This window comes from Coregonus clupeaformis, unplaced genomic scaffold, assembly GCF_020615455.1.
Source record: "Coregonus clupeaformis isolate EN_2021a unplaced genomic scaffold, ASM2061545v1 scaf0114, whole genome shotgun sequence".
In the NCBI taxonomy this organism is placed as follows: domain Eukaryota; kingdom Metazoa; phylum Chordata; class Actinopteri; order Salmoniformes; family Salmonidae; genus Coregonus; species Coregonus clupeaformis.
Window position 1 is genome coordinate 322,501 of NW_025533569.1, and position 21,373 is coordinate 343,873.

The 21,373-nt window shown below is 42.7% G+C and overlaps 1 protein-coding gene across 2 annotated transcripts in view; it reads right to left on the reverse strand.

Moving 5' to 3' along the window:
* The window catches only part of LOC121582925 (spondin-1), a 139,466-nt gene that overhangs the window by 22,112 nt on the left and 95,981 nt on the right, over positions 1 to 21,373 (reverse strand). For both annotated transcript variants that reach the window (XM_045213486.1, XM_045213485.1), the window contains exon 7: positions 1,920 to 1,984. In XM_045213486.1, the coding sequence (XP_045069421.1) occupies positions 1,920 to 1,984 (65 nt within the window). The remainder of the gene's footprint in view (positions 1 to 1,919; positions 1,985 to 21,373) is intronic.

Below are 21,373 nucleotides of genomic sequence, written 5' to 3' on the forward strand. Positions count from 1 at the left end.
TCTCTGTTGCTCTCTCTCTGCATCCATCTTTCCCTATTTTGGTAAATTTTTCTCTATCTCTCTCTCGCTCTCTTCCTCTCCCTTTAACATGTTATGAGTCTCAGGAGACAGCTCTGCTGTGTGTAATAATGGATGTCATATCTGCACCCCTCCACTCACCCACCTCCCTCACTCCCTCTCCACCCTCATCTGACTTTCTCTCTCTCCCTTTCCTTTGCTCCATCCACCACATCTCTCTTAAGATGACCACTTAAGTTCCAAATCAATAGAAGTGATCACTGTGGAACAAAGGCACTAGAAGGGAAGATTGATAAAGAGACAGGTAAAGAAATGTGGTTACATAAACACAGTGTATTCATTAATGTTCTAGTTCTTCCAAACCCTTCCTAACCCAACACTGATCCCAGATATCCCTGAACCTGAAGCTCCATCTCTAACAATCTGCCTTGGATCCTTCAGACGTAATAAAGAGCTGGTTTTCTCACCACTGATAATTAATCAACGTCTATTTCTCTCTCTCTTGCTCTCTCTCTCTCTCTCTCTCTCTCTCTCTCTCTCTCTGTTTATTTATTTTTTCTCCCTCTTTCTCTTCTTCAAAGGCAGGGTAAGTGGGTTTGTTAATTGGCAGGCAGCTGTGTAAAATAGGTCAGCCTGATGTCTTGATACACAGGAGCCTGCAGGAGGCCCTTAACCTTGATGGAGAAAAACCCCTCCAGGAGTTCTATCACTCATCATCAAAACACACACCCTCTTAACCCACACAGATACATACACATGTACACACAAGTGCAGTAACACAAGCCCCCTTCACTAATTCACACACACACTTTTTTAATCACATGTAGAAACACGTACAAACAACATTTATAAACATGTTCAAAAACATGTACGAACATGTAAAAACAAAAATCGTATGCAATCCCAACAGACTCATTTTAAAGAATAAAAAGAAATATCCTTAAATCGCAGGAGCAAAATATGCACTTAACCATTTCTGTACTCTACTTTCAAGGAAGAAAACCTCATGTACGAACAGAATGTGTGCATTTCCACATCACACTACAAGCAATAACCTCTACCTCCTTCTCTCCTCTTCCCCTCCTCTCCTCCTCTCCTCCTCTCCTCTCCTCCTCTCCTCTTCCCCTCCTCTCCTCTTCTCCTCCTCTCCTCTTCCCCTCCTCTTCTCCTCCCTTTCCTACCACCCATCCCCTACACCAGTTGATTTGATTTCCTCTGCATTTACACAGCCACTTTATGATACAATTAATTTGCTGGCATATAAACAAGATAGCGAGCTAATTATCCTCTGTGGATTTGATTGGCTCTGTCCCTCGCTGTGGCTTCCTTTGGAAGCTCTCTTTGGAGTCTCACACTCGGAACCTCTGTGAGTGTTGAGGATGCTTCTCTCTCTGCACTACCTGGGCTAACCTGCTCCTTGTCTTTCTCATAAATAAGAGATTAAATGAGGGTTTATGCATGCAGGAGTCTAAAGGAAGCCTAGTCACACTGATCAGCTTGGTGCATGTGGAGATGAGCTATCAGATTCTGGGCATGTGCTTTTAAGTGGCTCAAAGGCACAGAGCAACAAGTCGAGTGCAGAATTTTGGATCAATGAGTTGTGATACCTCATTTGTGTGCTTGGGAGGCCAGGCATGATTCAACGTTGAGTGGATGAGCAATGAAGAAGACCTTGCTGTGTGGTATAACTCATGCATATGTGAAAAGAGAGAAATACATGGAAGGAGCGTGAAGAAGAAGGGTGAGGGTGGCATATAGAAAGGAGGGAGGGAGAGGAAGGAAAAGGGACGTTGCTGCAGGACGGATCAAATCCCTCAGGAGAAAGTGTGAGTGAGTTAGTCAGAGAGAGAGTGAGAGAAACAGAGAGAGATGATAGAGGAGGTAGCTGTTGGACTACTCACACATTCAAGGGTTGCCAGGCTGGCCACTGAGCCTTCATTTTGATGACTGTCAGGACGTCATCACCCTGAGAGAGAGAGAGAGAGAGAGAGAGAGAGAGAGAGAGAGAGAGAGAGAGAGAGAGAGAGAGAGAGAGAGAGAGAGAGAGAGAGAGAGAGAGAGAGAGAGAGAGAGAGAGAGAGAGAAAGAGATTTAATCAACAAACTCACTTGTCATCTGACAGATTGAGGCTCAGCCATATTCACCACATTACACTTCCAGATGAGGGAAGAGAATGGATGAAGGTCAGTTTATCTCCCCCTCTTCCACCTATTGTCACTTTCTCTCTGAGAGAAAGGAGTGATAAATACAGCGTGCATCACTTCAGATGGAGCACCGGCATCACCACTTCATAAAACCTGGATAAATATTTCATCAGTAGCTCTGGACACCGCTCTCTGTGTCACTGCCTGAGAGAGAGAGAACGTCTCTGTGCTGGTCCCAGATCAGATAAAACACTCAAAGCACAGAGCAGGATTTAAGCCCAGAATGAACTCAGACCTGAGGGGGAGACAGCTCCCTCAGCACCCAGTCACAACAAAGGAAAAGCCTTGAGACTTATGAGAAAATAGAAGTAGATATGTTTCATCGACATCGGTTTTGTCTTTCTACTAGATTGGTTTGTGAAATAATACTTCCCTGTCCATATCATAGAAATGTGGTATAGAAAATATTATATGGCCTATATAATCGGTTTAAAGTTCAACATTAAACATATCTCTTGGATAACAACATTACACATATTAAACGCTCCAGTCCATTTCAAGTGGAAACCATATTTCTTAAGCGCAATTCACTTGGAGCACAATAGGATCATTGCGACTGCAAAAGACACAATTAAAAATGTTTGAGCACCACACTGGCTCATTTGCGCCCAGCCTTTTTCATTACGGCTGCGATTTATGACATCACATTGTGGCGGAAATGACTCTTTGGCTGTGAATAGGTGGCTAGCAGCTGGTGTGCATATACATTCAGATGACTAGAACATTCTGTTCGTATTGTTATTGCTGAGAGAGACTGTGTGATGTACAGTTGAGTGTAGAGTGCATTCTGCCATATGTGCGATTATCCAAATCGATAAAGAACATTAGAAAACATTGATATATTGGTTCATATGTAATACAGCAATTATAAATCTATCAATTGGGGCGAGACTGCAGTGGAAATTGTGACATAAAAGGAATCACTGTGTCCCTATGAACAATGAACATCGTACACAAGTCCTCAGAAGAAAGGAAAACTGCAGCTCAGCACATCCTTGTCAGAAGTCTGCCACCCGGCATGTTGGCACCTGTGGCTCCTGTAAAGATCAAAGTGAATTATCCAATGCCAGATCATTGCTTTACAAGCCACCAATTAATGTTTCCAATAGAGGATTCCGTGCCAGTACCATCCAGTCCCATTACTGTATGTTGGGTAATCACTTTTTAATTCATTCTTTCCTATAATTACCCATAGTAAAAGGCTGTGAGCCCCACCCAGGCACACAGAGCTGACGTCCTTTCTTTGTCCTCGAGAGCTGCAGCGCATGCAGGCTTTTGTTCCAGCCCATCTCTAACACACTTGATTTAACGAACTGGTCTTAAATTGAAGACCACAATTGGAAGATTATTTGAATCAGCTGTGTTAGTGCTGGGTGAAAAAATTAAAATAAAACCCTGTTCTGACCTCTAGAACTGCACTGCCAGTACACATAAGTCATAAGGCTTATTCATACTGCAAATGACTTCTGAAATTTTTTCCACACCTCTTTTATCACATTTACTTATAATACCAATAGGATCACAGCTAGCTTGTGGTAACACTGTCTAACTTCAGCAGTCAGCAAAAGCCACACACCCTTTGAGACCTGGCCTGATTGCCCCAGCAGCTCTTGAGGATAACCTGTTCCGCTCCGGCTAAGTGATTAGTGCTCTATAATCAGCCAGGAAGCCTGACTGGAACCTAATCGGGGGGTTTTGTGGAGAGTTGGGTTTAGTGTAGCACCTCTGAACTCCACTGCTTCTGTTTACTGAATGCGGTGGGAAAGAAAGTGCAGGATCCAGCTAGCTCTGGTTGAGAGAGCAAAGACCTTATGGTCGTTTCCAAATGCCATGAGGGAACGGGCTACTGTCACTGAATACATATCAACTACATGCATTGGACACAGAATACACAGAATATGTAACATAATGTGGGAATACTTATGAACTAGATGTACATCTTACAGTATGGCAGAATGTGTATCACACACTGTATGTATTGGATGATTAATCACAAAACAGGACCATGATTTTGGGGATTTTCACAAACTGTTGTCCATAGAAGGGTCCTTTGGGGGAAACAAGTATTTAGTCAGCCACCAATTGTGCAAGTTCTCCCACTTAAAATGATGAGAGAGGCCTGTAATTTTCATCATAGGTACACGTCAACTATGACAGACAAATTGAGAAAAAAAAATCCAGAAAATCACATTGTAGGATTTTTAATGAATTTATTTGCAAATGATGGTGGAAAATAAGTATTTGGTCACCTACAAACAAGCAAGATTTCCGACTCCTCTGTCCTCCACTCGTTACCTGTATTAATGGCACCTGTTTGAACTTGTTATCAGTATAAAAGACACCTGTCCACAACCTCAAACAGTCACACTCCAAACTCCACTATGGCCAAGACCAAAGAGCTGTAAAAAGGACACCAGAAACAAAATTGTAGACATGCACCAGGCTGGGAAGACTGAATCTGCAATAGGTAAGCAGCTTGGTTTGAAGAAATCAACTGTGGGAGCAATTATTAGGAAATGGAAGACATACAAGACCACTGATAATCTCCCTCGATCTGGGGCTCCACGCAAGATCTCACCCTGTGGGGTCAAAATGATCACAAGAACGGTGAGCAAAAATCCCAGAACCACACGGGGGGACCTAGTGAATGACCTGCAGAGAGCTGGGACCAAAGTAACACACTACGCCGCCAGGGACTCAAATCCTGCAGTGCCAGACGTGTCCCCCTGCTTAAGCCAGTACATGTCCAGGTCCGTCTGAAGTTTGCTAGAGTGCATTTGGATGATCCAGAAGAGGATTGGGAGAATGTCATATGGTCAGATGAAACCAAAATAGAACTTTTTGGTAAAAACTCAACTCGTCGTGTTTGGAGGACAAAGAATGCTGAGTTGCATCCAAAGAACACCATACCTACTGTGAAGCATGGGGGTGGAAACATCATGCTTTGGGGCTGTTTTTTCTGCAAAGGGACCAGGACGACTGATCCGTGTAAAGGAAAGAATGAATGGGGCCATGTATCGTGAGATTTTGAGTGAAAACCTCCTTCCATCAGCAAGGGCATTGAAGATGAAACGTGGCTGGGTCTTTCAGCATGACAATGATCCCAAACACACTGCCCGGGCAACGAAGGAGTGGCTTCGTAAGAATCATTTCAAGGTCCTGGAGTGGCCTAGCCAGTCTCCAGATCTCAACCCCATAGAAAATCTTTGGAGGGAGTTGAAAGTCTGTGTTGCTCAGCGACAGCCCCAAAACATCACTGCTCTAGAGGAGATCTGCATGGAGGAATGGGCCAAAATACCAGCAACAGTGTGTGAAAACCTTGTGAAGGCTTACAGAAAACGTTTGACCTGTGTCATTGCCAACAAAGGGTATATAACAAAGTATTGAGAAACTTTTGTTATTGACCAAATACTTATTTTCCACCACAATTTGCAAATAAATTCATAAAAAATCCTTCAATGTGATTTTCTGGATTATTTTTTCTCATTTTGTCTGTCATAGTTGACGTGTACCTATGATGAAAATTACAGGCCTCTCTCATCTTTTTAAGTGGGAGAACTTGCACAATTGGTGGCTGACTAAATCCTTTTTTCCCCACTGTACATTTGTCATTTGTATCTTAAAGCATAATTGAGAAATAATTAATTGAAGTTGGAACATTTGTGACATATTGGCCTTACCCATAAGACACCATAATGTTCCATCTGTATGTGCTAAAAAGAAAAAATGGTGTCATATGAAGCTTTACCGCTTGCTCTGTAATATGAGTAGTAGTTTGATTTCAATAACAATTTTCTTGCAATAATATATGAATACTGAAAAATATAAACATGAATTAAGAAGGCCTGGGTAAGGCCAAAATGTCACATATATTCCCACTTCAATTAATATTTATATTTTTTATTATGCTTTAAGATACAAATGTCAAATATACAGTATGTCAACAATCCTTCCTCCAAAGGATCCTTCTATTGATACATAATTTCGTGAAAATGTAAAAAATCATGATGATAAACTAAGGCAACTGATAAACTAAGGCTGCTCATTTGAGCATACACCCCGCCAAGACTCCTCTTCAGTTCCCGCTGTGTCTATTGTTGCGAGTCTATGCCTCTCTGATGCATCAGAGAAAATAAGATTTGATTCATCTTTGTTTCAGACAAGTGCTTTGTCGCCAAAGAAACATAATGGCCTGTGTCGTTCAGAATAGCTCTGCCGGGATGATGATTGTGTTTTAGATTTGGACTTGAAAGGAAACATCAGGGAAATAGATTAATTAAACTCTCCACTCATGGTGAAGGGAGGAAGATGGAGAGAGAGAGAGAGAGATTGCGAGAGACAGACAGAGAGAGCAAAAGAGAGAACAGAGAGACTGACAGAAGTCCCTAAAAAGCAGATGAAAGAGAACAAGAGAGAGGGAGAATGAACCAGCCACTCTAGTGGGAGGTGTGCTTATGAGGAATGGATCTGTTCTCTCCTCTCACTGAACCAGCTGGAACACACTGACAGACCTCTGGATGTGGATGGCAGTGTATGTGTGGTGTGTGTGTGTGTGTGTGTGTGTGTGTGTGTGTGTGTGTGTGTGTGTGTGTGTGTGTGTGTGTGTGTGTGTGTGTGTGTGTATGTGTGTGTGTGTGTGTATGTGTGTGTGTGTGTGTGGGTGTGTGTGTGTGTGTGTGTGTGTGTGTGTGTGTGTGTGTGTGTGTGTGTGTGTGTGTGTGTGTGTGTGCGTGTGGTCTGCTTCAAAAGGCACTCCAGGGAACCAAGAGATAGAAGGGGGACAGATTTTCAAAGCGCACTCAATCCACTTCAGAACATCCTGCCCTGATCGCTGCATTCTATGTCACGTCAGCCAGCCCCATTCCCCAGTCACTTTAAAATCCATTTGATTTAATTGAACCACCCACAGGTAGTGCTCTGGCTCGGATCGTTAAGGTAGCCTATTCCTCGCCACTTTCAGGATGCCATCAAAAGAGTATGCCACAACAGGCTTCTCATCACAAAGTGGCAAGGATGAAAACAATGTTATTTTAGAGATGTTTTGTTTGGTTTCATGTTTACCAAAAGGAAATGCATTCAAAATGTGTTTGAATGCTATAAGCAAGTCAGCCACCCCATCACTTGGGATCATGGTCTCTTTTTTCGGGGAAATAATTGTCAAACTTGATTTGAAAAGCAAAGTGGTGATTATTTCACTCGTCTCTCTCCTTCTCCCTCTCCCTCCCTCCCTCTCTTTCATTCGCCCTCTCTCTCCCTCTTTCTTACTCTCCCCTCTTCTACGCTCTCGTTTTCTCTCCCACTCGCTCTCTCATTTCCTCTGTGTGATGATACTCTCAAATCTCATACAATAGATAATGAACATAATCCTAGAGTAGCACCTGGGAAGTCTCTGATTGAACACCACTGTGCTAATGATTGTAACATCCACTCAGCGTGTTATGAATGCTAACACAACATCAGCTAGCCAACTGCAGGGAGGATATGTAGTGAGGTTGATCGACAAATAATAGTGTAATGATGTTATTGTTATAATGAATGGTACAATAAACGTATGAGTTCATACTGAGTGAGTGGGTTACTGATATGCTAAAATAGTACCAGAGACAGTAGATCGTGGCAGTGCTCTTTTCTAATACATGTAAATAGGCTATCTGGGAAAGCTGTATTGGCATTGTAAAATAAAGTGTTATTGTCTCCAGCTTAGATATGTCTCTGTTCCTCTCATTTTCAGACCGAGGAAAGTGACCAGCCTGAAAAACAAATAATCTCTTATAATTTCAGCACAAAATAACAAGATGATCTCTTTTAAAAGCCCCCATCTCTTTTAGGAAAGACATTCCAAATGAAATTAGTTTCTTACAGGCAACATTGCTCTAATTAATATGATGCATGAGCTCAGGTTGCTGCTTGTAGAATTTAATTTAATGAAGTTGACAAAGGTTGTACATGTAATCACACTGAACAGTTTCTATAATTGCCTGTGTGTCTGACCTTCCTCTCTAGGTCTACTCTGCTCACTGTGGCCTCGCTCATTACCATAAAAACCTTGGAAGGGAATATATAGCATCTCTCCCTCTAGGAGAGGCCAGGCTGATCTGCTGCTCAGAGGGCTTACAGGCCACATCTAACCAGTAGGTTTTAATAGAAACAAACACCAGAGTTCAATATACAGTACAGACAGGTACATCTGTGAAAGTTAACGATGATTTCACAGACCTCTGTAAAGGAATAAAGCTACTAAAACAACTTGCACTGAACTTATGTGGGATTGATACACAATGATTGGTGGAAGGTATACAAGGATCAACCATAAAACATGCATTATTGTAGACCCTTTCTGACAAGCATACATAACACTAATCCACACAGTCGACGCAAAATGCATCTAAAAGATGACATTGTAGGGAGACTGCAAATCACACAATAGTGCTAGCTATTTCCTTGCCTGTGTCATACTAGCGAACCAACACATTGAACATACACTCTCTCAAGCCATCAGATTGAAGTACTGTCTTCCGGAAGGACACAGATGAAAAAATAAATGTTGGTGGTTTTACCCTAAGAGGGTCTTCAGAGGTACTCTCTCTTTCTCCCCATCTCTAGATCATCAAATGGACCATGCCTCTACAGAACACATTAGTTGTCTTCCTGATAGAGGGCCACTTTGTCCAGATTATTTTAACCTGGTAATTACCATAGTTATAAACCAGTGGGCTAGGTAGAATTTACATGGCAATGCCTCCCACCTGTCAAGTTCTCGTGGTAGCCAAACAGTTAAAATTTGATAACTTTATATAGTTGCACAGGGTCTCTAATAAACCTTGGGCACAGCAAATCATGTTCTATTCCTCCATCACTAAGATAAATAACACTTAGTGAAAGGCTGTGTGCTTTAAAAGGTTAATACTTTCACAGTGGTCTCGTCTCATCCCCAGGCCCTACGGAGAGTGGTAATTGAATATGGGGCCTTTTAATTGGCCGGTCTGGAGTCTGTCTATCTGATCATGGTCAGTGCGAGCAGCAGCCGCGTCTGCCTCATTCTCCGGCCCGCTGCTTTTAATCCATAATGAAACGTTTGATGCAGAGGCCTCACTAGAGCCACACTGTAATTGCCTTGCATACAGGGGGGAAAACATATTCTATGTCATATTAAATCAAATCAAATCAAATTTTATTGGCCACATGCGCCGAATAAAACAGGTGCAGACATTACAGTGAAATGCTTACTTACAGCCCTTAACCAACAGTGCATTTATTTTTAATAAAAAAGTAAAATAAAACAACAACAAAAAAGTGTTGAGAAAAAAAAGAGCAGAAGTAAAATAAAATAACAGTAGGGAGGCTATATATACAGGGGGTACCGGTGCAGAGTCAATGTGCGGGGGCACCGGCTAGTTGAGGTAGTTGAAGTAATATGTACATGTGGGTAGAGTTAAAATGACTATGCATAAATAATTAACAGAGTAGCAGCAGCGTAAAAAGATGGCGTGGGGGGGCAGTGCAAATAGTCCGGGTAGCCATGATTAGCTGTTCAGGAGTCTTATGGCTTCGGGGTAGAAGCTGTTGAGAAGTCTTTTGGACCTAGACTTGGCACTCCGGTACCGCTTGCCATGCGGTAGCAGAGAGAACAGTCTATGACTAGGGTGGCTGGAGTCTTTGACAATTTTGAGGGCCTTCCTCTGACACCGCCTGGTACAGAGGTCCTGGATGGCAGGAAGCTTGGCCCCAGTGATGTACTGGGCCGTACGCACTACCCTCTGTAGTGCCTTGCAGTCGGAGGCCAAGCAGTTGCCATACCAGGCGGTGATGCAACCAGTCAGGATGCTCTCGATGGTGCAGCTGTAGAATGTTTTGAGGATCTGAGGACCCATGCCGAATCTTTTCAGTCTCCTGAGGGGGAATAGGCTTTGTCGTGCCCTCTTCACGACTGTCTTGGTGTGTTTGGACAATGATAGTTTGTTGGTGATGTGGACACCAAGGAACTTGAAGCTCTCAACCTGTTCCACTACAGCCCCGTCGATGAGAATGGGGGCGTGCTCAGTCCTCTTTTTTTTCCTGTAGTCCACAATCATCTCCTTTGTCTTGGTCACGTTGAGGGAGAGGTTGTTATCCTGGCACCACACGGCCAGGTCTCTGACCTCCTCCCTATAGGCTGTCTCATCGTTGTCGGTGATCAGGCCTACCACTGTTGTGTCGTCGGCAAACTTAATGATGGTGTTGGAGTCGTGCCTGGCCATGCAGTCATGGGTGAACAGGGAGTACAGGAGGGGACTGAGCACGCACCCCTGAGGGGCCCCCGTGTTGAGGATCAGTGTGGCAGATGTGTTGTTACCTACCCTTACCACCTGGGGGCGGCCCGTCAGGAAGTCCAGGATCCAGTTGCAGAGGGAGGTGTTTAGTCCCAGGATCCTTAGCTTAGTGATGAGCTTTGAGGGCACTATGGTGTTGAATGCTGAGCTGTAGTCAATGAATAGCATTCTCACGTAGGTGTTCCTCTTGTCCAGGTGGGAAAGGGCAGTGTGGAATGCAATAGAGATTGCATCATCTGTGGATCTGTTGGAGCGGTATGCAAATTGGAGTGGGTCTAGGGTTTCTGGGATAATGGTGTTGATGTGAGCCATGACCAGCCTTGAAAAGCACTTCATGTCTACAGACGTCAGTGCTACGGGTCGGTAGTCATTTAGGCAGGTTATCTTAGTGTCCTTGGGCACGGGGACTATGGTGGTCTGCTTGAAACATGTTGGTATTACAGACTCAGTCAGGGACATGTTGAAAATGTCAGTGAAGACACTTGCCAGTTGGTCAGCACATGCTCGGAGTACACGTCCTGGTAATCCGTCTGGCCCTGCGGCCTTGTGAATGTTGACCTGCTTAAAAGTCTTACTCACATTGGCTACGGAGAGCGTGATCACATAGTCATCCGGAACAGCTGGTGCTCTCATGCATGGTTCAGTGTTGCTTGCCTCGAAGCGAGCATAGAAGTGGTTTAGCTCGTCTGGTCTATTACTCCAGGCAGTAAATATAGCAGTGGTAACTGGCTTTGACTGCTCTGTAAATGTGCCTATAGTATAAGAGGTGATGCTGGCGGAGCCGATGGCAGTCCATTCACGGTGCTGTACTGCCACTTTGGGTTCACGAGATCTGTCCTAGGTGATACACACAATCTGCTTGGCACAGGTGTGGCTTGGCAGGGAAGCAGAGAGGTCCTGGAGAAGAGAGAGAGGGAGAAAGAGAGATGACTCCTGGCCTCTTCACTCCTTCACCTCTTCACAGAGACATGCTGCGCTTGAAGTGGAGTGACAGAGGAGGAGAGGAGGAAGAGGAGGAGAGGAGGAGGCGGTAAAAGGTGAGCCATAACTCTTTGAGGTGGGGCATGTGGGACCTGCTCCCTCCTGGCTTTACGAGACAGCTTGGCTCCCACACAGCCCACACATAATGTCATTTAGTCTTAAATAATGAGGGTTCAAAAGCTCTCCTCCCTTGGCAGAGCAATCAGATCCAGACACTCAAAGTTTAAGGTACCCTGTAGAATACTAACAGGGCTTAGAAGGAGAGAGCGATTGAGGTGTAGGGGAAGAAGAGAGAGAGAAGAAAGAAAGATAACAATAACCCAGAATTGTGAGGGAGAAAGTGGGAATGACCAAGAGCCATGTCAAGAGATAGAGGGAGAAAATAAACCCTTGTCAGTAATGACTACAGTGTACTGAGTCTTCCAAAATTACAAATGTAGTGAGCAGTGGCATTTGAGACCGAAACACAGTACTGCGATGGCACTTAATGAGAGCAATAAACCAGCATCCAGCCTATTTCCTACCACTGGGGACCAGCAGATAGGCTACCGCATTTATCTTCACAAGCGTGTGCAACGCAGAGAAAAACGCCAAAATGCTTCTTGGCAGTGGGCAGGAAATAGAAGCTTCCCACACACACTTTCTAATCTGGTTGAGAAAGACATAAACCGAACACGATAATAGAGTCTAGTGTAAGTGAAAGAGTGGTACTTTGTAGAGAGAATCGACGGGAGTTTTGGATATACCAAACCTCTGTTCAAGTTTTTTTCGAAGGCTTCCACATCAGACATGCAGTGATTTGGAGCCAAAACACCTCAACTGAGAAGTGAGTGTGTGTTTAGCAGTCAACTCGTCGCAGATACATTAACTGCAGATCACACACACACACACACATTCACAGACTAATGAGAGCTTTGTGATTTACGAGCTTTGCAGTTTTATGTCTGTAAATGCATTCTCGATACCACGCTGTCTCGTGAAAAAAATGACGTGATGATGTGATTAGATTGTTAACGTAGCTAAAACGAGCTCTGGCTCAAAGCAGCCTCATAAATGTTTTCAGTAAGACATTGTCATACAGAGTTGAAATATCTAGAGAGAGAGAGAGAGAGAGGGAGGGGAAGAAAGAAAGAAAGAAAGAAAGAAAGAAAGAAAGAAAGAAAGAAAGAAAGAAAGAAAGAAAGAAAGAAAGAAAGAAAGAAAGAAAGAAAGAAAGAAAGAAAGAAAGAAAGAAAGAAAGAAAGAAAGAAAGAAAGAAAGAAAAACAGACATACGGATGGACGGACAGATGGACAGATGGACAGCCTGACAGACAAAAGACACCTGTAGAGGATCAATTTGTTCAAATAATATAATATGATTACCAATGACTGAGGCCCCATTGTACTGTACACTGGCTCTACAACGCAATACTGTGAGAGTGGTTCATTGGATGACGTGATTGATTGAGGTTAGGGCAGCGTTTACAGAATATCACAGAGGCAGAAAGCTAATGCCCTATCCACTTTACCAGGGCCTCATACACTGCATGGCTTCAACATAACCACTGTTATCAAATGTTATAGAATACCACCATTTAATCTAGAGGCCCAGATAAGCTACAATACAAACTCTTTCTTCCTGTTCATATCGCACAGCATTAGACCTACGCTGGGCTGAGCTGGGTTTTCAAATCAACACTCAGTCAGCTTTGGATATGGATGTGCTGCTGCCAGCGCTGTCAAATCCGCTGTTTGTTTTTGGAATACAGATTACCTCGGAACATGACGGGGAGAACATGTTAATTGTGTTTCTTATTTAGCCAACAGTTGCATTGCGTGTTATAAGCTCCGGAGCAGGAGGTTTGACAGTGGCTGATGGTTGTGTGGTGGTGTTGGCTGGTTTCATGCTGCCATCTGTGTGTGTTCGATCTGCAAACGACAGGAAAAGAGAGATACTGGATCATAGTGATAGCTCCCTTTGCACTCATCTGCATCCAGACTCCATTCCCTTCTGCCGAGGAAGATCTCTCTATCTCTTTCTCTCTCTCTCGCAAAGTGAAGAAACGGTTTATTTGCAGGCCTAAATAGATGTGTGTAGATATTCCAGTAGTACAGTGTGTATCTCAGGCTCTTTGCATGTAGGTATTAGGTGATGTTGTGTGATCAGTTTTTCTGTCAAGTGATTCCAAAGGGAATTTCCCATTCTTGGATGAACAATAAAGTTCTATTATATTATATTCTAACCTATTCTACTTTCCACTTCTAGTTGTATGTTTTGCATTCTAATCAGAAACTGATTTAAGACTGATGAGAAGTGGATGGATTCTTCATCCAATCAGATCTATCAATTCAAGGGTCATTCAGTGTTCCCAGCTTTCTTCTGCGTATTGAGGAGTGATGTGTCAGCGTGACACCCATCATTATGTAACTGTCATTCAGAGGGAATACATTACGGAAGGTCACAGCTATGACTTCCACAAACTCACAACAACATGGATGATTTTCCTGGGAGGAGATGTCCTACAGTATATTTTCCAGGGAAGAGAATGGGAAAGGTCACTTGACTGGGATGAAAGTGACTGACCGGTGATTGTGATGGTCCCTTCAGAGCCCTGTGTCAGAACCACTTTGCCCAATGTCAGATACCCTCCACCTCTATCCTCAGAACCTCTCTCACTCTCTCCATCCATAGATGTACTGTTCCCCCATGTACAGACCTCCTTTTGCCCTATGTCAAAATCACTCTCCCCACTAGTACAGACCACATTTCCCCTTAAGTACGAACCACTCTTCCACAATGTCAGTCACTCTCCATTCCACATCCTCTGTGCCACTCTCCCTCTCTCTATGTCAGGACAGTAGCTGTGTCCGAATACTCATACTAACCGCGCTAACCGTACTATTTGTGACGTAAATTGAGTATATAATTAGTATGCTTATTGGCCATAGTATGGATATAGTTAGTATGCCAAAAGTTCCCGGATGTCGTACTAAATTCGGCAAGACACTTTTTCTGTACTTTTAGGGCCCATAATGCAATTCTTCAGAAAATGAGCATGGCTTCACAACGTTTTCAGATTTGAAGAAAATGGCGGAAAATATGCAGCCGAAGTCGGACGAGAGAGGATACAAATTCATTGCTTTAACTAATTATAAATGTTGAGCAATGTAACAAAGTAATGACTTTTCAAATAAGTTACGTTACACGTTATGTTGGCTGACAATTTGTTAGCTACTCTATCTTACGAACCACATAGTATTACAGCAGGATGTACCGGTATGTTAGCTAGTTACCTAACGTTAGTTGGCTACTAATACATTGAACTTGCCAGGCAGTATATTAACTATCTGCTATCTAACTAACTACCCAACGTTTATTGACTTGATTATTCACATCATACTTAGCTAAGTGGTTGCATCACCGCCTGGTATGGTAATTGCCACACTGGGCCAAGCTTCCTGCCATCCAGGACCCATATACCAGGCGGTGTCAGAGGAAGGCCCTACAAATTGTCAAAGACTCCAGCCACCCTAGTCATAGACCGTTCTCTCTGCTACCACACGGCAAGCGGTACCGGAGCGCCAAGTCTAGGTCCAAATGGCTTCTTAACAGCTTCTACCCCCAAGCCATAAGACTCCTGAACAGCTAATCATGGCTACCCAGACTATTTGCATTGTTCCCCCCACCCCACCCCACCCCCTATTTTACACTGCTGCTACGCTGTTGATTATCTATGCATAGTCACTTTAACTCTACCAACATGTACATATTACCTCAATTACCTCGACTAACCGGTGTCCCACACATTGACTCTGTACCGATACCCCCTGTATATAGCCTCCCTGCTGTTATTTTATTTTACTGCTGCTTTTTAATAAAAACAATAATACAAAAATACTTATCTATTTCTTTTTTTACTTAACACTTTTTTCTTTTCATAAAACTGCATTGTTGGTTAAGGGCTTGTGAGTCAGCATTTCACTGTAAGGTCTACCTACACCTGTTGTATTCGGCGCATGTGGCAAAAAATTGCCTCACATCCCATCCCTACTGAATCTCTTCTCAATCATCCTGGGAGAGAGAGAAAACGAGAGAGAGAATGAGAGAGAGAAAGAAAGAAAGAAAGAAAGAAAGAAAGAAAGAAAGAAAGAAAGAAAGAAAGAAAGAAAGAAAGAAAGAAAGAAAGAAAGAAAGAAAGAAAGAAAGAAAGAAAGAAAGAAAGAAAGAAAGAAAGAAAGAAAGAAAGAAAGAAAGAAAGAGAAAGAGAGCGTGTGTTGGGAGCACTGGGTCCAATCTGTTCATTAGCTACAGTGCTAAATTGATAAGTTCACTGCAAACACCTAAGTAGCCTGCCATAAATAAACCCCAGCCACTTGTGCCGCTTCACACAACTTTGCCATTAGGGTTAATGACCGGTAACGCCTGGATTTATTGGCTTAATGACAAACGCGCCACACATCATTACCTTAGCAACGCCCGCCACAGCCCCCACCTGCACTACTCAATTAATGACAGGAACCACTCCAGCACCGATTTGTTTGCTTTCCAATTTAATGAACACATTAGAATCTCCGCCTGCTGCTACTGCCACTGCCACCGCGACGGTAGGTTAGAAATATCTGCTGTCTAACTTGAATGTGATTATTATGACAGTTTTACACTGAAACACAAATAAAGAGAAAACACAGGATCTTCGGATTAACTATGATGGAGGTGGCGGCAGATAAAACTTATTGGAGAATCAACACAGATGTCAACTCTGCCTCTAAATAACATTACAGTACATTTGCAAATGTTATAGAGCAGCCATTTCATGGAGTTATGGAGAAATTGATAATGTACCTCTCCAGGATAAATAAAAATGTAATGTTTTTTTTTGTTATCAAGTGAATGCATTAATAGATGATTCACACAACCCTGTTTAAAGAGTATTTGGCCCCATGCCTGTTACATCAGATAACAGCATCAAAGTACATGAAACAACAAAGGCCTAATGTGAGTCAAAAAAGGATGATGTCCATGTTCTTTATAGTAGTAGGTACTGTATGCTACTGGAAAGAAAAGCATGAAAGTGAATTTGCCACTTTAACAGCCAGACACAGACAAATACACTCCGACTCCATGGACACACACACACACACACACACACACACACACACACACACACACACACACACACACACACACACACACACACTGATAAGGTGGTTACGGTGTTCAGATAAATACAGTGGCACAGATTGCCAATTTTTGCTCTGATTCCTAGGCCGTTCTCAGGGCAGGAGAGGGAGGAGGGATCTCTTGCATTTGGAGACTGACGAATCAGCAGAAAAGTGGATTGGGCTTCACACCAAAAGCCCATAGGGCTTTCTTCCTGGCAGAGTTGGTCAAGGCTTCAAACTCTGGGAAGGTACTTCAGAGGACAACAACATTCTAAACTTATGCTTTAGCAATGCATGTTGCCTTAGATTGTATTCCTCTGACACAATGGCAGACATAGCCATAACACTAAGACAAGCTGCCATAACACTAAGACATACTGACATAACACTAAGACATACTGCCATAACACTAAGACAAGCTAGAGAGAAGCATTCAAAGACCCATATGCACAAAGTTGGTTTAGACACAATTGACTGGATTAATTTCAGCTCAGAGACTATAATTGACATAACAGCATTTTTGTCATATTGATTGGCTTCGAATGTCAGCTTTCGTTGGCTGTAATGTGTTTTCAGAAAAAAAATATTTTGACCACTCGTAATACTAAAAAAAATGTTCTGAAGAAAACTTTCACACAAAGAAAGCTCTATCACTCTGAGATATCCTTGAGATCTTTTGTCAGCTCCAAAAACATTTGCAGTGAAGTTGTGATTCACTTGCACCAGCAGTAAGGACTGTTTATTACACATGTTATGTAATTTTTATGAGAGTGTTATGTAGCCTTATTATAGAGGTTCAAAAGTACCATCTAATTTACGTCTCTCTGCTCAGAATATTGGGAAAGCAATAGGTTATAAACCTAGCTTTCACCTCTCTTATCCCATACAGAACAGTCTTTACATCAAGAAAGTAAGGAATGCATTTTTTAAGTATTCCACCAGGGCCTTATAGTGTGCTGGTGCAAAAACAGTCTCCACAGAGGAAGGGCATATCAGAGCCCATGACAGGACACTCAATGACTGATGCCCATTAGTTACATAACAGGACATGGTCCCTGGGTTCTCCCACCACAGAGACCCACCAATTAGTTGTTCAGAGAGTCTGTTGTTTCCCTTCTCAGACTAATTTAATAGGAGACAATAGCAGATATATTATCTCAGAGTTATCCTCTGCAATGGTAGAGAGAAGAGTGAGAAGTGAGGGAGAGAGAGAGAGAGAGAGAGAGAGAGAGAGAGAGAGAGAGAGAGAGAGAGAGAGAGAGAGAGAGAGAGAGAGAGAGAGAGAGAGAGAGAGAGAGAGAGAGAGAGAGAGAGAGAGAGAGAGAGATGGAGGGGGAAGGAGAGAGGGAGGGAGGACCTCTCATGATGCTCTGAGTATCCAACCCTCTCTTCTTCTCAACTTCAATGCATTATTTTCTTCCTGGATGTTTTTGGTTAAGTACATTGAAGCTTTCTTCTTGCTTCCCAAAAATTCCCATTTGATGCCATATTCAAGCTCCTAATTAATTGCAGTAAAATATCCTAAAATCACTGTGCAAGAAGTAGGAAAAAATACTTTCATACATTTTTTAGATGCTTATTACTAATGCATTTCAGAGGGAAAAACATGTACACCCAAATGTTCAGTCAGATTCAGACCTTGTTCTCTACCTCTTCACCACATTTAGACAAACCATCTCTTTCTCATCCCACTCTGCATGGTCTTAGACTTCATAGATGACATCATAGCTTTGCTGGTAGTATGTCGTCTGTGAGACAGCGTTGGTTGGGACATACTGCGATGAGTCACAGTCCCTCTCATTAATCAGTGTCAGCCTAAACCAGCCAGTCAGGTCTGACCAAGCAGACAGGAACATTGCTACTCCAGGGAAAGGCAGAAATGTGGCCCTGATTAAAATATGCTATTCGATAACATAACATCTGCTCCAAATTAATTATCTCACTGTAGTCCAGCGTGGCGAGCAAAAGGCACATTTGTCAATGCCAAGCATGCAGTAGAAGAAGTTTAGGAGCAAAAAAATAAATAAATATATATATATATATATATATATATATATATATATATATATATAGATATAGATATAGAATTATTGTAAAATTAACTCTGTCTATAAGGTGTAGATAGTAAGTATAGACCGGAAGAGAGAGGTAGAGGCCTGGGCGTTGTTGTTCACTAATTTACTCCAAGTAGGGAAAGGATGGTGGGGTTGAAAAGTAATAAAGGGGAATATATATATATAAAAAAAACAAAAAAACATGGGGGATTGGAAGTGATGCAGACAATTACATTGATAGAAGATACAATCTATCTGCAATATTAAGCTGATCCATCCCCCCGAGAAAAAAAAATAAAAAAATAAAAAATGAAAAAATGAAAAAAAGAAAAAAGATTAAAAAAAAGAAAAAAAAATGCCAAGCATGCAATTTCCTTCTGATGTTGGCAATTTTTTGTGCAAGGAAAACACTCCAATGAATTATTTTTCCATGTTGTGGCAGAATTAGATTCCATTTACAGATGGTGGGCCAGGTTAACACAACATTTGTGTGGGAAAAGGCTTGACAGGATGGAGTATTATGAATAGCATTGGCTGTAATGATTAATAGCACTAGAAACAACAGTATATATTCATTACTAGACTAATACTTTTAAACAGGTGCTATACGTCAGTTAGAGAGTTTGATGAACCGGGAAAGAGAAGCAACTGAGCATAAATTTCAGATAGGTACCTGGCATGTGTGTGTGCAAGCATTGTGTGTGTGTGTGTGTGTGTGTGTGTGCGCGCACACTTGTATGTGTGCATGTCTGAGGCCTATAGAGCGGAGTTCTCTACTCTCATGGCTGAACGATGACAACTCCTGTCCAAACGTCATGCTCCCGTGAATACACTTAAGATAACCTAGGCTAACATATGTCACCATCTGCCAACACTCCTAAACCCAGACCTCTGTAACATATTAACATTTAGCTATCTCCCTGTGTCTGTCTGTCAGAATACAAACATATTCGTTTTTGTTATTTTCTGTACACTTCCTCCTATCTTCCTATTTTTTTGTCTTGAATCTGACTTCTGAATGTGGAATTTTCCCAGCTAGTGATGACAATGCTCAACAGTGCTCACAGAAGACTTTACTCTATATATATCTGGCTCATTGCATGGTAGCCCTGGTTTAAAAGCCTTTCTTTTTCTCATCCTTTGAACAAAGGTACGGAGGAGGAGATCTCATCTCACAGTTATAGTACAGATGCACTTCTCAATTCACAAGGACACTTATGAATATTTATAATGGCATTACCGGCTTGTTATTGCTAGATTAGTTTTCTCCCTAATGTCCATTTAAATTTGCTCTTGACCTGTTAAATAGGGACATTACGTGTTGGATGTGAGCCCACTGTCAGAGGCCCCGGACACCAGGGGCAGGGCACTCAGCTGGGAAGGAATTGGCCTGTCGCGGGGCCTCAGACTGTGGAGATCAGCAATGAAATTGGTTCAAGGCATTTAAATATTGCCTCTCAGGTCGGCAGGGTCGGGGGAGAATAATGGACAAATATTGTGCTCCTCTCGTAATGGGAGGGTCCATAGGTTTCACTGTGACTGCTTGAAAGCAGTTATCCAGTTTCGACTTTCGCATGTTAGAAAGTGAATGGCTTCGTTTTTGGTTTATAATCAAACTAGTCTTTGCGGACTTCGTAAGATACTGGATTGTATTGCAGCATCTTCTTTTACATTCCTGACTGCTTCTCTCCTCAACTCTACTTCTCATGACCAGTCTTTCCCTCTTGTTCCCTTAGCTGGTAAGAAACAGTGGCTTGTTGAGATGCTAACTCTGCAACACTAGTTCTCTGTGGCACACTGCATTTCATGCTTAATATCGAATTAGCATAGATGAGAAGGGGGAGTTTTCACAAATATTGAAATGCTCTTTCGACCTCTCAGCTTGGGAGGCAAAGAATTGTGTGCAGTGTGTGTGGGTGTGTGTGTGCATGCTCATCTGTGTGTAACCCCACCTGTGCCTATGTGCATGACAATGTGTGTCTGTGTGTGTGTACTTGTGCATTAATTGGCTGTCAAATACCAACCTTGTCACACTCAACATGTGGGTGTGTGTATGTATATCGTTCGTGTGTCCTGTCATTTCATCTGCATTAATCTGTTCCACATCTAGCTCTGTTTTAATTAGACAAACAGATGACAGCAGAGGCAGGAGACAGGAGGCAGGCCGTGTACAGCAGCTTACAGAGACTCAGTGCTACTGTACAGTACGCTAGCAAGCTAGAGGAGCGTGATGCCTGTCAGGACGCCATATGCTAGCCTCACCCAACAGTAGGGTGGAGACAGGTTGGCAGAGACAACAGGGTGGGCAGAGCTACTAAACAAAGCTTGAGGAAAAGGCAAAGATGGCATTATGATGAATACCATTGTTAATAACAGCATTGTGTTGTACCCCATCACAGCATGAACGCCTAGTGTTTGATTAATGATTGGCTTGGAAAGGCTTTGAGAGGGGGGTGGGGGGTAAGAGAGGGTGGGAGAAAGAGAGAGGGTGTTAATTACCATGACCTTTAGCATCAGCTCCACTACTGTAATAGAGTCCTTATAGCTCTCACAGAGAAGATGACAGGGGAGGAAAGGATGGAGAGGAGAGAAGAAGATGGGGAGGTATTACCATCAAATGCCGCCTCCTATTCGTCTCACTGTCATTCTCAGTCTGGACTATT